We start from the raw sequence: 14,659 nt of genomic DNA on the forward strand, positions 1-14,659 counted from the left end.
AAAACACAGCGATCGACTACTTAGCACCCGGTGATTGGTTTGTACTTGTAGATCCACCAATTGGATTCGTTTTACGAAAGCCAATCGGATCGAGCTGCCGTGTTTTCTGAACGGTTTGAATTTTGCGTCTCTCGCTGTCTCGCTGCTGTGTAACGCTTTTGACATGTAATATCCGAGGGTATTCCATCAAAATCGCGAAACGTAAATTGTTGCAATGGTGCATGATTGAAAGGAGCAAACGCGTAATTTTCACGAAAGGAAATTTTTTAGTGACTGATTATTGTTGCGCTGATAAAATGCATGCTAAGCGCGCTGTCACCGATCCTTTGGACGCGTAGTTTGCTCTAACCTTTTATATTTTACACCTGAATTGGAAAATCCAAGTTTTTGTTTATTCTAAAGTAAAGTCGCGGTGAATTTGTTATATCACCTTCTACCGTTGATTGACGCGAAATCGAAAACATGTCTGACAAATTGGCCGAGTCGATAGAGGACGATAACTCCGTTACTATGCTCGATGTTCTCCAAGTAGAGAATCAACTCGAGGAAGACGCATATGCAGTCTTGGGCGCCTCCGATGATCAGAATTGTACTTATAACAAGGTTGGCACATTTTTCAATATCTTGTACAAATTTACGATTTTACTTTTGTCGAGCTGTTGTTTTACAATCATTCATTGTTGATCAACATTGTTGTACTTTATTTAAATAAATAATTATACACAGGGATACATAAGACAAGCATTGTATGCGTGTAAAACATGTTGTTCAGACAAAATTCGAGCCGCCGTTTGCCTGGCATGTAGTTTTCATTGTCATGAAGGGCACGAACTTGTGGAATTGTATACAAAGCGACATTTCAGATGTGACTGTGGAAATTCCAAGTTTGATGGCAAACAATGTAATTTGGAGAAGGTATTGAATCTTTTATATATAATATTTTGTATATTTTATTATATAAAATTATTTTGCATTATGCTTGATTAACACTTATTGTTTTTTTTAGCTGAAATCTGCTGTCAATATTGAAAATAAATATAATCAAAATTTTGATGGAGTTTATTGTACTTGCGCGAGACCATATCCTGATCCTGAAGGCGATGAAGATGACATGTTCCAATGTACAATATGCGAAGATTGGTACCATTTAAAGGTAAATATATATATATATATATATATATATATATATATATATATATATATATATGTATGTATGGATAAATAAAATTTATGCAATCTAACAATTGTTTTCCTTAGCATTTAGAATGTGACAATGGTATACCTGCAGATAATGCATACGATGAAATGATTTGTGCGGGTTGTATGAAACAACACAATTTTCTGTGGAATTATGCATCAAAATATGCAGGTTAGACACTTGAATTATTAGAAACATAAAATTGTTGCCTCAATTATAAATTTATTAATATGTACTTTGATTACAAGTCTCGAGAAAATCAGATGTAAAATCTGATGTATCTGAGAACAACGAAGAAATAGAAGTAGAAAAATTATCAGAAGGATGTCAAATGCCAAAACATAATTGTGCTAATACTAAAGGAAGCTGTTTTTGGGTAGAAGGCTGGAGAGCTGCATTGTGCACTTGTGAAGAATGCAAATCGGTGAGATATTGAATGTTGTATATTTTCTCTTTTTTTTATGCAAATTAAATTAAAAGTTTTAAAGATTTGTATATTCTTTTTGTAATAAACTTTTATTATATTTTTTCTATTTTTTTTAGTTGTATACTGCAAAAGGCATTGCATTTTTACTCGATCTAAAAGATAGTGTACAAGCGTATGAGGAAGCAGGCAAGATGAATAAACAAGAATCGCAATATGAGAAAGGTATGAAAGCTCTTGCAAGCATGGGACATGTACAAAAGTTGACAGCAATTGAAGGTAAAATAAAATTATTCTGTTGGATAGACTTTTAAAAGCATTACAGAGAGAAAACACATATTGTATTCTGCTAATAATAAACTGATTGTCATTACTTTTAGAATACAACAATATGAAAGAACGACTCATGCAATATTTACAAAAATTTGCGGAAAACAAAAAGGTTGTACGTGAAGAAGACATTAAAGAATTTTTTTCAGAAATGGAATCAAAGAAACGTCCCAAAGTGACAGTGCCAACATATTGTCGTTGAAAAAATGTATGTATTTTAATATTACAATTATATATACATATATATATATATATATATATATGACCCCATAGCTATCTCTCTAATAATTATTAAAAATATACATATATTATGTTTTTATGATAGATTATGATATACATATATATATTGATAATTTAATATTATCAGTATTGTGGAAAATAATGTGCATGATTTAAAAAAACAATCGAGAGAGGGAGAGAAAAAATTTATTAAAATATTGCCAGTCTAACCTGATACATGTGTATCAACATAAAAGAAACATTAATTATTTAAACATACATATTCCCTAACATCCTGGCTTTAATTTAATAAAACAGAGCATTTATAATAAATTAAACAGGAAATCAATACCAAACATAAAGTTTCAAGAAGCATTCAATCCTTTAGTTAATGCATCACTCTTATATAACATAGTCATTAGAAATCAATTACAAATTCAATTTTCGAAAATAAAAACCTAATGTATTAATACCTTTTCCATTTATGAAAAAAAAATTTTCTACATAATGTATATTTTGGCACTTTTACTATATTTTCGAAAAATCGAAGATTCTTAATAATGTATCGATCCTTGAAAAATTAGTTTTCAAAATTATCGACGCTTATTAATTACTAATGTCGATGAAGTATTAAAGAATTTTTATTTTGTAATTACTTGATCGACTGTAGGTATGTATTCTTGATATTTCACAATTAAAAATTTTAATATATACTCAAATAAGAGGGCTCAATATCGGTAGAATATAATCAAGTAAACGTGAAATGGAATCCTAAATAAAAAATTCGCGATTGTAAGAATTTTAGGTCTGAATACTGAAGTTAACATATAGTGTTTCGGGAGAGAAAATAATTGAGCAAGAGATGACATAAATTTTAAGTAATTGCACTTTTCAAAACTTTAATCTTTTTTATACTTTTTTTCTTTTGTTTATATTATGAATAAGCCTATCATTGAATAATGAATACGTCAATAAATAAAGTGTCGTATAGTAGTAATATTTATTTATTTACTGCTATTATCTTATAATCTTTGCTTACAAAATATACGGATCAACGAAACTTTTAAGCAAGTCAGAATGTTCCCAATAAATGGTTACGCAGAACGTCTCCGACATGTTCACAATGGCGGAACATATTGTTGAGGTTTAATTATATGCTTTAGCCGCATTATTAGCCGATACTCTCGCTTCCACGTTTTCACGCGTTTTATAAATGTCGCATTATAATTAATTTTTGGCAGTGACAGAAGGGATCGGGAGCACAATTTTTTTTTTTTTTTTAACATCCGCAAAATCCCTGTATCTCGAATATGTATTACAACGTACACTGCGTCTTCGATATCATTATCATTCGAGTAATAAAACTTTATATGGTGAAATTATATGGTTGCGCGATAAAAAAGCACGGAATAAAATAATAATGCGCACTCCTTTTTTTTATCACTCTAAGATGACCAGCCTCAACAATGATGGCCGCGTCATCGCGAACGCTTTGCGATACAACATTCCCCTTACATCCTACTTTAATTTTAAGTTTAAGAGCTTATCGGTAAAACTTTCTCGATATTATATATACTATGATATCGTAATGTATTGAATATGCATCACGATTATAGAGATTCTTTTATGATGCAAAATAAGTTGTGGTTGCAGCATATTTCCACTAGTATTCATATATGTTATTTAAGATATCGCTGGAAACTTGATATCATTGGGATCTAAAAGAGCATAGAATTTTCTTTCAAGTGCACGTAATCGCAAAAAATTTAAAAGAAATTTGTCATTTTTCCGTCCAAGCTATTTAATATAACCGAGTAAATAATTATACGTATATTAAAAAATAATAATGACATACATATTACAGCATACAAATTTGAATTAATTTCAGAATATTAAGTGTACTTTTATATATGTTGAGACAGATAATATAGCGCACATTTACAGAGAATTTATATTTTTTAAATTAAAATGTATTAAAAAAATATTTAAAAAATGCTGCAATCACATACAGCTGACGAGTTTTTTTCAAGAAATATGATATGCATCTTAAGATTACATCGCGTGATATAATCTGCTTTTTTAATTAAACGTTATTAATTAAAAAGGTATTTAATTTAAAACGTTTTTAATTTAAAACGTATTTAATTTAACGTTTTTAATTAAAAATTGCAGATCGGCAAATCGTATCGAGATCGATATATTACCATCCCGCGCGATAAAATCTTTTTTTTTTTTCTCACCATTACAAACTTTCGTATATACAAGGCTAGGCATATTACTATCCAATCCCTTATGACGATGACATGTACGAGAACACTTCTGCCAGCCGATTCGCGGCTGGATCACAAGTAAATCGAGCTATCTCTCATGGGTAGTAATATAACTGTAATAGTAGTAGAGTAGTAATAGTAGCAGTAATAGTAATATAATAATAATATTAATATATAGAACACCATTATAAAAATGCTTACGGCTAATTCTGTGCGTTGAATCTCTTAAGATTATGACCAATCCTTTTGTACAACAAGGAATTGTCATGTATATAACGTTTCATATCCGTAACATAATCCGCGCATGTAACATTTAGTATAATGCTCTGTGGAATAATTGTCAATTATTTCTCTTAATTATAATTTTTAATATTTTATGCGCGCTATTAGATGCGAACGCCTCACACATACAATCTCACACGTTACTATTCGCGTTATTATCGATGATTATTTCCTTGTTGCACTCGCCTTAAAGTTATGTTAAAAAACTTACCGCGGCAAATTATATCTATCAGCAGAAATGCACCGGATCTCCTTTGTTTCCTGTTTACAAGTACTGCATAAAGTGTTTTCTCCCGCGCGGATAAACATGGCAATTAAAAAATATAGTAAATTTAAAAGTATTTTGAAAATATTAATCGCGCTCTTCTCTTTGTAACTAGAATTTTTTGCGTAAATAGAATTTATCATTCACATTTCAACGATACCTTTATCTCTGAAATTAAGGCAAACATTCAATAGGAATCTCACGACAAATGCAAGCCTCTCAGCATATGGATAATGTGGACAGTTATTTTCCTTAATTGCTATTCTCCTTCCTTCACGTATATCCACTAATGGCAATAAAAAGATATCTCTACTCATATAGCCGACTCGATAGATATGTTTCCTCTTCAAAGCTTGTTGTTCACTAGAAATAAATATCTCTAGTTGCTGATTTAAACGGCAAAAATTTAATCAATATTTTATTTTTATAGAGGCGTATGTACTTTTTACTGGACAAAAGAAAATAATTTGCCAATTTTGTTTATTAAACATTAAACAGTAGCGAGATTGGCGTTTTAGGTCAAATCTATGAATACGTAATAAAAGTTTGCTTATTTTACAGAAATATCGAATAATTTACAGATTAGGAATAAAAACTGAGACGATACCCTTTCTAGCGTACATAGTGGATAAATTATATGATCAGAGTCGCTTATTATTATTAGCCTTCTAGCGTTTTGATTTATGTTTCTACGTTAGGCGATTACACTTTCGCGTAAACTTAATTGCATTAATATTACTTTGCTAAGACTACATATATTTGTTCGCATTCATGAAATAAGAAAATTCCCGACCTTAATGAATCTGAAAAATTAGATGACGAGATGGAAAGAAGATCGACATGACGGACAAATATCAAGTTTCGATCTTTTTTCTTTTCCAACAAAAACATCGATACTCTGGTACATCTATCCTAAGCGTTTAATTGTGATTTGTATACTAAGCTGCGAATCGTGGAAAAGGCGAAAATCGACAGTCACGAACAAGCTTTTCGGTTTTCGACCTTGTTCGAGCGAGAATTTAAATCAAGGCCTCATTTCGTAATTAGAACTCGGAAGTTTCGAAGGTGAGAGCTAATTGCGCCTGGCGCTTAGATTCTCGCTAAAGGACTTTAAAAACCCAGATCGGGCACACTCAGTTTGCCGATTCCCGCTCTTTGCACGCCACCTCTATATAAGCATATCGTATTGATCTCGGTATGTTTCATTGCGCGTGAGGTTCGTCGTTACTCATTCGATCTAACATATTATACCGTTTCACCCTTCCATTCAACGATCTTGACATTATGCGCGGCCTATCGATAGGGCTATACATATCGCGTGACTTTCTGTGTCATCCTATCATTGCACACGATGAGTATGCGTTTTAAAAAATTTGACAAAGAAATATTCGTAAAATTTACATACGACAAAGTCTTCTACGCGTATAATTTCTTTTATCCTCTTATTTCTTTTATCGTCCTGCGGGGGACAATTGTCGAAGAAGATTTTCAAATCTTATCTATAGCTATATCACGCAAATTTATATATCTTTATTTAAATAACTCGCAATAGAGATATATACGACAAAGTTGTTCCGGTACATCAGACTCATTCATCCATAAATTGAACACAATTTAGTCTTTGAGAAAGTAACGTCCGTTACTACATATTTATATAGTAAAAAAGATTGTGCCTCCAACGTTAAAGTATCTCTCCTAACAATCTGTAACACGAAAAGATGTCGATAAAATTTCTATGGTATTACAACACGGACAAAGTACTACTTTTTGCCTTTGATAATTGCATTTTGAATCTGGGATGCGTAATGGTGTAAATAATTTCTGATTCTTGAAACGCCACATATTTGATTAGAAATGCAAACAATCATTTTTACTTTAAATATAGCAAATCACTTTTTTTTTTTTTTTTTTTTAAAGAGAATTTCTGATTTAAATGTACGTAATTATAAATTTGTTTTATAATTTAGCTCGATAAAAGATAATGAAAATATACGAAAATAAATTTAATTGGCGCAGCGATGAAGAACGCGCGATAACCACGCGGAACCTTTATATATTCGCGAAAGATTTAGAAAAATTGTCCGAGAGGGACCGGATTTAAGAGTACGAGGGACAATTGGAATAGGTGGCGGTGGGAATCGCATAAGATAAGAATTTTTAGAAAATCAAGAAAGGTTTCTACTGTTGCATAAGATACAGGGGGAACAAGGTATTTCGTGAAAAATATTATGTGATTGTTTTCTTTTATCAATATTTATATCCGTGTTTTGCACGATTGTCCCTCTTTCAAGACTCTAAATTCGGCCCTGCCGAAACTCGATTTAAACATTTTAAACTTAAACTTAAACTCTTCTCTTTTCTGCAAATTACTCGCGTGGGCGTTCTTTCCAAGCTATTACTTGAGCTTATACTTGAGCTTTTCTTCGGAATAAAGATTGCACTAAGTATTATGTTTTCGCTACGAAATTGTTGCCTTTGTCGGCTTTATTTTTCGCAATAAATATTTTTGATGTTTTTCATGTATATTGCTGCATGCAATTAGCGTGCGAGTCTAATCATCTTATAACTCGTCCATGTCGTACGACCGACTGATATAACGTCAACTGTAATAACATAATTAAGAGTACACACCCTCTGCCATCACGTATCGTAATTTAACTTTAATACCATAAGGTCAGCGAGCAAAAAAAACAATACGTGAATATTTAATACCAAATAACTTGTTTAAATTCCTCTATTTGCTGTCATTCATACGTAGATACAAAGAAATGTCAAACGCGTTCGAGTAAACATTCGAGCGCGCGTCATCATCAATCAAATCATTTTTCAACGCGACAAACGCGAATGAAAAGGTCAAGAGAAACGAAAAGTCTCGAGAAAAAAGCAGTGATTACTGTGTCGGAGAAAGAATTTTTCAAATATGATGAAGTCTACGTGTGTATCCCGCGGCCACTTTCTTACTTTGCGACGAGTCGTGCTACATCGCAATCTTGAAGCTCAAAGAGCTCCCGTTTCGCTCGCAATCTTGCATCGTTAGAAAATGCGTGACGGCTCTATTCGGAAATAATGTAGCGAGTGCGCACATTGATTAAACCAAACTATGCTCGCGCGTATCGTAACGATGCGTGTACAGAATGGAGGAACTTGGTCCTGACGACGTGACGGACGATGGTGGCGTGGTACTCGTGCACGGCGGAGACGCGGCTGACGCGGAAGGTAATACCTTCCTCGAGGCAGGCAGTACCTAGGTATTGTGACCTTGTTTGAGAGGTTTGTTCTCCAGGTTGTTGGACGTCGACCGGCCCACGAGATCCTCGAGTTCGTCGGGTGTCAGGACCGTGAAATCCCTGTCGATACGATCAACGAACGATGATGGAGCGCGAGAGATCAAATACAAGCGTACCTCAAGAGTCGTAGAAAAACACGATAGATTGAAATTTTGTACACCTTTAGCCAAGTAGTGACTGAATAATTATTAACGCGTGAGTAGATTTTGTTCAAGAATTAAGCGCAAATTATGAAGAATTAGAGAATATTTTAATACGATATTTTTACGCTTTGAATGATAATCGTGAGTTTTTTTTTTTTTTCAGAGAGAATTTTGAAACTCGATGTGACAGCGATGGATACAAGAGGAAAGAAATTGTACGTCTCTTGGAAAAAAAAAAGAAAAATAGCATGCATGGTTCCGCGTGTAATATCGCGTAACATCCGGTTGCATATCGGGTGAAAGTATCGAGGAAAATCGATCGATCGCTTTTTACCTGTGTTGAGCCAACAGCATATCTATACTGGTGACGCTTCGCTGATGGGTGCCGTCCTTTTGCGCCGCGCTCTGCTTTCTGATGCACACGGCTCTCAACGGGGCGAGGAACACCCCTATCACCAGGAGGCCACTACCGGCGGCGATCAGCGCCGCCGAGTTTTGTGCTGCTTCCGCACCCGGAGCGAGTTGAACCAGACCGACAACAAGCACCACCGCTCCCAGCAACAGCGAGCCGACAACGACGTACAGGGAATTTACCTGGAATAATTTATTATTAGAGGAGAGAGGATTTTTTTGTCATTTAGGATACACCGTACATATATATATATTATATGTACAAGCGTCTCCTTTGTCGTACGGATGATGAAAAAGTAAGTTTAGCGGCTTGTTCAACAACGGTTTTTTAACTATGAAGCGATCGTATCGAAAAGTCGAAGGCTCTTATTACCTTTCCGCAAAAATAGTACTCCGGTGGTTCTTTGTCTATCATAGCCAGTACCGCCTCACTCTCCGCCAATGGACTTCCCGGTTGGCTATTGCCTATCCGCAACCCTTTCTCCTGATAGTAAGTCTTGTGAAAGACTTTCACCGAAGGTACCGGTAACGCCGTAATCATTCTGATAAGGATATAAACGCATTTAATTTATCATCGAGATCATCATCCGCAAAAATGCGATACAGAAAAAAGTCACGTCAAAATTTTGAAAGATACGAAAAATTGATGTTCATGATACAAGGATCGAATTATAACTATATATCATCGTAATCAAGTTTGTACGACTGTGTCGTTACATCTTACGAAAAGCCTACTAAATTTTACGGGCACATGATTCAAACTATTTTTCGTATGAAATTATATCGCGTAGTCGTTTCCCCGGCGTGTTTTACAGTCGAATGTGCAATGGTGAAGGCGATTACTGTGGCAAACGGTCGGTGGTGTCGGTGGCCTAGATATGTTCTCGGGGGCGATGGCCTTTGTACCTCGATTATCGAACAACCGAAGCCAGCGCGGGGTGAGGCTGCACCGCTAAAAAACCGTCGATGTCGCACGACAATAGACTCTCTCTCCTTCTTATAATCCAAAATTTTCATTAAACTTGATCGACGCGTTAATGATAAATATGATGTCACGCGATTTACAAGGAACGAAAATAAGCAGAAAAACATGTCGCACCTCCCTCGTATAATTTAGCGCGGCCAACGATTTCAATATCATTAATATATCTATAACTATGGAAACCTAAGGTTCATCTGTATAACAATCTGCGGGAAAGCCGAGGATTTCGCAATGCCGAATCGCGCCAACTGTGTGCATAATAAACGAATACAACCTTTATCGCTTTAGAAAGGCGCAAAGTGGAACAGTGGCCTGATTCCTCGATGTCATGGTTGCAGCTCCACGTGCATCGAAGAGAGTAGGCCAGTTATAGACGCGCATGAATGTGCAACTAGTATTATACTATCTTGTAGCCTGGATTTCTGCCAAAATCTTGGAAAAAGATGGAGGAGGAAAGAGAGAATATTAATGATACGGCATGTCTCTCGATATTCAAATTTCATTTATAGCGAGACGACGGAGCAATGCTACGTCGAGGTGGTTCACCCTGGAAGGTACCAACTCGCGGATTATTCTACGTTGAGCAAAAGTGTCTAACGAGATATCTTCGCAAATTTCAAATTTAGAAAGAGAAGTAACGAGATACTTTGCTTCTCTCCGCTCTCCAATTCGCGATTCTTCCAATAATAATTATTTTCTGTAGAATCTCTCTCTCTCTCTCTCTCTCTCTCTCTTGTAAAGATATGATTTCCGGGAATCGAGGACTTTTCGAGAAAATGGAATGTATTTAAAATTTATGCCAACGACCTACACTTTTCGTGCATTGACTCGCCGCTGCCTTGAATCGTGCTTGTTACCGTTGATATCCCGCACGTTTGGCGGTGCTCCAGAAAAATAGCTATAACAGTTTCCGATAATCGAGGTTGGTGCACGCCATATGGCCGCGTGCGTTTATTCCTATCGCGATTTCATTAACTTTAGACACGCTGGCCTAAAAGAGGGAGGATCAATGACGAAAGGCGATATCAATATTTGTCGATTGTCGCAGATGATGAATTCGCTCGAGTATCTCGTGTATATCGTGTGCATCTCTCTGAAATTTATCGTGAACTTAAGTTGCGCGATGTTTTTATTTTACGAGCGCCAATTTTGCAAACGCATTTGTCGAATTCCCTCTTCGGATATTGATACTCGTATTCTATTTTGGTGGAGATTTAAAACGCCTTAGGTAACGCGAACAATGTTGGAGATACGATGTTGCACTAAAATCTCGGAAAATCGATAAATGGGTCACCATTGCACATTTAACATCCAAGGGAAATTTCACGCTTCGCCGATAAGCTTTCAACCGCCGAACCCAGGTATTCTATATCGGGACTCTATCCTTGAATAAATTAAAAGAGGTATCTTCCAAATCTAGGTAAACTTAAACTTTAGGCGCTCTGGAAAGTTTTCGTCTAAATAATAAATCCAAGTTACACATACACACACATACACACACATATATATATATATACATCTAATATACATATATATAATATTGAATGTAAAAAAAAGAAAAATATGATACATATCCACAATAACTCTAGTTGCCCCATATTTGTTCACTCTAAGAAAATAATTAAGGATGATATATATTTGCAAACGCTTACATACATGCATGAATATAAATATTTTTTTTGCAGCAACTAGAATTCAAAATAATAAAAAATCGAAGGACGAATCATTTATAGCACGAAATTGATGGAAACATTATCTGTGACGTATCTACTTTCTGATACGAAAATTGTGATGCGGATGCTCAACAGCTATTATGTGAAATATGCGATTAAACAAACGAATTCTCGAAATGTATTCACGAGCGAAGGAAATAAAATCAATCGCTCGTTACAGATTCGAGAGATTCCTCCCGTCTCATACTTATCGCGTGTATTGGACTTACTTTATTAGCTGGATGCTCAAACGTGAGATATATTGAATCCCCTGGCTTGCGACGTACTTTATTTATTACGGCCGTGCAAAGTATGAAGAAAACAAAAAGGAGAGACAGCGGGCGAAAAGACGAAAAGCTGAGAAAGAGAAAGGGGGACAAGGTGAAAAGAGAAAAATGGGAGCACTGCGAAGCGTTCGCGAAGCTCGCGTTCGACAAAAGCTCGTTTTGACGGGGTGGTGGTCCCACGACTACTGAACCTTTTGAGACTGGTATCCTGGTCGATAAACCACCCTACGGCCACCCTACCGCCCACCAGGTTTGTGCTAAAAGTATCGTCACCATCGACGACCACCTGGTGCGTCGAATGCACGCGTGCGCATCCATTTATCCCTTTTTGAAATGACGTCTTTGACGTTTTCAAAACAAACCAATATAAAGCTCGCCTCTCTCATTGAAAGCGAATCTGACGTATATTTACAATTTGCAATTTGCAAATGAATTTGAAATGCATTGGATCTGAAATGCGACTAATTTCTTAATTTTTCAATTCTATAAGTATGCTACACATATGCACATATAAATGTACACAAAAACAAGAGAAACCTTGCTGTATATATTGAATTATAAACTCGGATAGATAGTTGAATTTCATTCTTAATAAATGAAAGTCACATTAACAGGATTCACAACGAAATCTGCTTTTGTGTTTGCTGTTAGTGAAAACGTTTTATTAAACTCTGAAAGTTAAAATAGCGATAGAGATTGATTTTTGCTTACAATTTTGTTTAATGTAGAATCACATATAAGATTAATATCGCCCACGCCTCTCCTCGCACAACGCAATGACAGTGTCGTTTCCGTTCATTCGTCCATTATATCGCTGTTATGCGCTTTTTCTCGATTAATTTGCGCCAAATTAAAGCGCAATAAGAAAGCGAGATAAGAAACGATCACTGTCGATCGCTTGCGAAAAGCTCGCTTTCATTATGAGATAGATTTGGGCAAGATATCGTGACGAAACTTTCATAATAATTGCCGTTTGCCCGTGCAAACGGAACGTGTATATACATATATAGAGTTGCAGATATAGTTCTGCGCGCGTGTAACAATATAATATAATTATATATTAGAGGAAGATAGAGTGTATACATATAATATTGTATAATAAATTTATACAAAATCTGAAAGATCGTCTTTTGAAGAAAGCACTTTTTTTACTCCTCCGCGCAAATTCACCTCTGTTTCTGTCTCTCTCTCTCTCTCTCTCTCTCTCTCATTCGTGATAATTGGTCGTCAATATAATGCGTGAATATATATAAGTGAATAAGAGAGATAGAATAGTATTATGTAAATTATCGAGAAGAGGAACCACGTTCTCTCTAACTGCACTATTCTCTCGCGCATATGATGAGATGAGATAGATACGTAGATAGCTTGCGATACGCATAAATATACGCGTATAAAAGATAAAATACATTATATATATATATATATATATATATATATATATATATATATATATATATATATATAGACATGTAAAAAAAGATATACGGTCTTGTACAAAATCACTTTGTCATCAATCCGCGTCTGTAAATCGCAAACACAGTTTATGCATTTGCGTGTGTGTGTGAATGTATGATTTTCAACTTTGTCCGCGATAAAAAATAAAAGAAATCTACGAAAAGGCAAGGAAAGCTTTGACGCGAAACATTGTAAACAATTTGCAAAGAATTTCCGCTTCAAATATGCATGACATGTGAGTAATGGAGAAATAAGAGTATTTTTTTCTCACAGCGCGTTAGATTCGCATCATAGATAATCTGCCTAACATTACGGGGCCTATATACGCAAGCCCCAATACAATAAGATCTCGTTGTTCGTTCATTCGTGACAAAACGACGAATTTGTTTTGGATTGTGTATGATTCGTTTCTTTACAGCAGCAACAATTTATTTCGTAAACGCGCAAAAGTAACAATACGACTTCCTCGGATACGCACGGTACAACAAGCACCTACAATAGTACCACATTTACTACGATTGGCACTTATCTTCTCGGGCTCGTCAACAAAAATCGGCCAAATGATTGGAATAACCAACAACGAGGGCTTACTATATATGTATATACATATGCGAATAGAGAACTTTTTTCTAAATGAATATGTAAATTGCATTCTATGCGCTTTATATAAATATATAACTACTTTCGAGATACGCTTATCGCCAGTTTGCACGAAGCTTGCACTATGTATATATACACGCTACATTCCTATATCTATATATTTCGTCTAATAGGAGACATATTACACAATCTGCTGACTTATATATTATAGAAGAAGAAACGATACGTGTAATGCGTATATGTATGTGATATGCAATATGAATACATAAACTGCAACGCGTATTAAATGGCACATAGCATTTTGTAATCCCTAAGTTGTTAGTAGTATAATTCTATATATCTTTTCCTTTTTATATGTATCTCTTACTTCCTCGATTTTTTTCTGCTACATCGTGCAATTAGTCTAAGGAATAAAAACCATTCGCTATCGAGTAGATTGGCGCGTAGAAAATTGCGAGAATCGACAACCGCTTAAATTAATCCTTATATGAAATTTTACTTCGGAAAGCATCTGAGCAAATTCTCTAACACTCTGCGTATTCATGTTTGATGATACAAGTAGATTTGCATTACAAAGGCAATTAGAGCAATTACAGTACAGTAGTATATATCGTGCCTCGCGTGAAAATTAGGCAGTGCTGACTAATAAAGTAATAATACGTTTACGCAAAAGAGATGCAAATGTCTAATGTACATGTGTACATAATTTATAATAAAGTAACTGAATCTACATACAAAAATATGGCCTAATAACGAGGGATTATTCTTTTCTCATTGAATTCAAAATACTA

At 35.1% G+C, this 14,659-nt stretch overlaps 2 protein-coding genes across 5 annotated transcripts; one reads left to right on the forward strand and one right to left on the reverse strand.

The window, feature by feature from the left end:
• Window positions 1-150: 150 nt before the first annotated feature.
• On the forward strand, window positions 151-14,449 carry LOC126849440 (putative E3 ubiquitin-protein ligase UBR7). 4 transcript variants are annotated; one of them, XM_050591258.1, is made up of 8 exons: window positions 151-603; window positions 727-915; window positions 1,007-1,153; window positions 1,258-1,369; window positions 1,447-1,622; window positions 1,742-1,901; window positions 2,003-2,160; window positions 13,687-14,449. In XM_050591258.1, exons 1-7 carry the CDS (start codon window positions 463-465, stop codon window positions 2,152-2,154), a joined length of 1,077 nt encoding a protein of 358 aa, XP_050447215.1. In that variant the 5' UTR covers window positions 151-462; the 3' UTR covers window positions 2,155-2,160; window positions 13,687-14,449. The 4 variants fall into 4 exon arrangements, with proteins under 4 accessions (XP_050447215.1, XP_050447213.1, XP_050447214.1 ...); XM_050591256.1 differs by lacking the exon at window positions 13,687-14,449 and adding an exon at window positions 11,497-13,251; XM_050591257.1 differs by lacking the exon at window positions 13,687-14,449 and adding an exon at window positions 8,272-8,402.
• LOC126849449 (uncharacterized) lies at window positions 3,146-11,901 on the reverse strand. The gene is made up of 4 exons (XM_050591278.1): window positions 11,754-11,901; window positions 9,203-9,371; window positions 8,753-9,012; window positions 3,146-8,335 (listed from the first exon to the last, which is right to left on the reverse strand). Exons 2-4 carry the CDS (start codon window positions 9,368-9,370, stop codon window positions 8,233-8,235), a joined length of 531 nt encoding a protein of 176 aa, XP_050447235.1. The 5' UTR covers window position 9,371; window positions 11,754-11,901; the 3' UTR covers window positions 3,146-8,232.
• Window positions 14,450-14,659: the final 210 nt, after the last annotated feature.

Source organism: Cataglyphis hispanica, chromosome 5 (genome assembly GCF_021464435.1).
Source record: "Cataglyphis hispanica isolate Lineage 1 chromosome 5, ULB_Chis1_1.0, whole genome shotgun sequence".
Lineage (NCBI taxonomy): Eukaryota > Metazoa > Arthropoda > Insecta > Hymenoptera > Formicidae > Cataglyphis > Cataglyphis hispanica.